At 47.1% G+C, this 3084-nt stretch overlaps 1 protein-coding gene across 1 annotated transcript; it reads left to right on the plus strand.

The window, feature by feature from the left end:
• Positions 1-798: 798 nt before the first annotated feature.
• LOC137712615 (6-phosphogluconate dehydrogenase, decarboxylating 3, chloroplastic) lies at positions 799-2669 on the plus strand. Its single transcript, XM_068451721.2, has one exon. The coding sequence runs from the start codon at positions 1018-1020 to the stop codon at positions 2503-2505; it is 1488 nt and encodes a 495-aa protein (XP_068307822.2). The 5' UTR covers positions 799-1017; the 3' UTR covers positions 2506-2669.
• Positions 2670-3084: the final 415 nt, after the last annotated feature.

Genomic DNA, 3084 nt, shown 5'->3' on the forward strand with positions numbered 1-3084 from the left:
AGTTTTTAGAAGTATGATTCCTAGTTTAGCTAGGAGTATCTCCATTGCCCTAAGCAAGTATAGGCTTATCCTTTTTTAATGTTAATTGTAAGAAGATATCTCAAGGTGACCCTTGCCACCAACACCCCATTTACTGGCATCCTCCTCCTCATAGTTATGAGGAATGAAATTTTGATGGGTCAGCTAGTTTGGATCGTTATGCAATTGCTTTTGTTCTTAGAAATGAGGAAGGGCAACTTATGGGTGATGGGGCGTTGAACCTTGATGGCGCCACCATTTCAGTTGCAGAGGTCGTTGCTTTAAAGGAAGGACTTTTGTTTGCCAGGCGCAAAGGTGTGAAGAAGCTGACGATGGAAGGTGATTCTAAGCTAGTCATCCAGGTGTTGCAAGATGTTTGGATGCCCCTTGACATCTTAAACCTATCATAAAGAATATCTAATGGTTGGCTTCTGGGTTTCACCATATTAGTTGGAAGCATATTCATAGGAAGACTAATTTCGTGGCGGACACATTAGCTTATATGGGTTTTATTGTTGCCAACCCTCATTGTTGGGGTTATTGTCTTCTGATTCAGCTATAGAGGCTTTTGATTTTGATTGTATGAGAAATAGTTGTATTAGAAATGTTAATAAATTTCTTCTCCATAAAAAAAATAAAAAAAATAAAAAAAATAAAAAAGTAAAAAGAGAGGGGAATTTGAATTCTCACTCTCACTGCAAGGGTTAAATTACTAAGATTAAAAAAATAAAAAAAAAAAAAATCAGCAAAAACAAGTAGACGACTTCTCATGTTTGTTGAGCAAACACAAACGTTGCGTTTCGTACACCAACCTCGTAGTCATCAACGTCTTACGGCACCCCCTCTCGCTGGTGTCCCTTCACTCCCTCGACGAGTCCGTCGCCAAAATAACCCCAACCCAATTATCCCCTTATTATATCTCTCTCCCCCCCATTCACCAACCCTCTCTCTCTCTCTCTCTCTCTCTCTCTCTCATTCCATTCCCTCTCTAGAACAGCCATGGAAGCTTCACCAGCTCTGTCGCGCATAGGCCTGGCAGGCCTCGCCGTCATGGGGCAAAACCTCGCCCTCAACATCGCCGAGAAAGGGTTTCCGATCTCCGTCTACAACCGCACCACCTCCAAGGTCGACGAGACCGTAGACCGGGCCCACAACGAGGGGAACCTCCCTTTGTTTGGGCAGTACAACCCTCGTGATTTTGTGCTCTCCATCGAACGGCCCAGATCTGTTATTATCCTCGTCAAAGCTGGAGCTCCGGTTGACCAGACCATAGCCGCCCTCTCCGCCCATATGGAGCCCGGCGACGCCATCATCGACGGCGGCAACGAGTGGTACGAGAATACCGAGCGCCGAATCGCCGAGGCCAACGGTAGGGGGCTTCTGTACCTCGGGATGGGAGTCTCCGGCGGTGAGGAGGGGGCGCGCCACGGGCCCAGCCTCATGCCCGGCGGGTCCCACCAGGCATACACGAACGTCCAGGACATCCTCCGCAAGGTCGCCGCCCAAGTGGAGGATGGTCCCTGCGTCACCTACATCGGCGAAGGGGGTTCTGGTAATTTCGTCAAGATGGTCCACAACGGAATCGAATACGGCGACATGCAGCTGATTTCGGAGGCGTACGACGTTCTGAAGAACGTCGGAGGGCTGACGAATGAGGAGTTAGGGGAGATTTTTTCAGAGTGGAACAGGGGAGAGCTGGAGAGCTTCCTGATTGAGATTACGGCCGACATTTTTAGGGTTAAGGATGATTTGGCGGATGGGTTTTTGGTGGATAAGCTGCTCGACAAGACGGGGATGAAGGGGACCGGGAAATGGACGGTCCAGCAGGCGGCGGAGCTGTCAGTAGCTGCGCCCACCATTGCTGCTTCCTTGGACTGCAGGTACTTAAGTGGGTTGAAGGAGGAGAGAGAGAAGGCCGAGGAGGCTCTGAAGCTGGCAGGGTTTAAGGAGGAGATTGGCAGCGTGACGAGCGGCATTGATAAGAAGCGGTTGATTGATGATGTGAGGCAGGCATTGTACGCTTCGAAGATATGCAGTTATGCTCAAGGGATGAACTTGTTGAGGGCCAAGAGTGTGGAGAAGGGTTGGAATTTGAATTTGGGGGAGTTGGCTCGTATTTGGAAAGGCGGTTGTATTATCAGAGCGGTGTTCTTGGATCGGATCAAGAATGCTTACCAGAGAAATCAGAGTTTGCCAAACTTGATTGTTGATCCCGATTTTGCTAAAGAAATGGTCCAGAGGCAGGCTGCGTGGAGGAGGGTTGTTGGGTTGGCAGTGGCAGCCGGGATTAGCACTCCCGGAATGTGTGCCAGTTTGTCATATTTTGACACTTATCGGCGGGGTAGGCTTCCGGCCAACCTTGTTCAGGCTCAGAGGGACTTGTTTGGGGCTCATACCTATGAGAGGGTGGATCGCCCCGGGGCCTTTCACACCGAGTGGACGAAGCTAGCTCAGAAGAGCGGTTCTGGCGTCGGCGCACTCAATTGAGGTGTTGTTTGCTAGTTTGATTTGGATTAGATGGTGGTTGTTTTGATAATCAAATTTGAATGGTGTATGTCTCTTAGGGTTGGAGGCTTCTTTGCTTAGGCATAGCGATCATTGCTTTACCCTTGATTAATAAGAACTGCTGCATATGCCTTTTTTGAGTTCAATGAGTTTATGATTTGCCTCCATTGTTCACGTATTGTCGTGTTTTTATTCGATAAATGGAGAGCACTTTTAGGTTTATAAGATAAGAAGCTTTCACTTTCTTATGTATATGGCAATCATGCTGCTTGAACTTGCAACTGGTAGATTAGAGCTAACTATTTCTCTAGTCAGATGATAGTTAAGTATTGACCTAGTCGAAGGCTTACGTTAGTAAAAAAAATGGCACCTCAAAATTTCCAACTTACCCACGACATGCTTAGTGATTTTGACACTCTCTTTTTATACTTTTTCAACTCCTCTTCTTCTTGACCCTCTATTTATTCAAAGGAGTGCTGGACTCCTCTTGTTATAGTGCCCTCCATGATTGTAGTCAGATATTGAATCTTGCAGAACAAGGGTATTCTAGTAAGAGTAAAT

This window comes from Pyrus communis, chromosome 14 (assembly GCF_041283825.1).
Source record: "Pyrus communis isolate YQ-2024b chromosome 14, ASM4128382v1, whole genome shotgun sequence".
NCBI classification, from domain to species: Eukaryota; Viridiplantae; Streptophyta; class Magnoliopsida; order Rosales; family Rosaceae; genus Pyrus; species Pyrus communis.

What these genes read in the sequence shown, in the direction of transcription:
- LOC137712615 (XM_068451721.2), top strand. Translation starts at nt 1,018, where the DNA reads ATGGAAGCTTCACCAGCTCTGTCGCGCATAGGCCTGGCAGGCCTCGCC.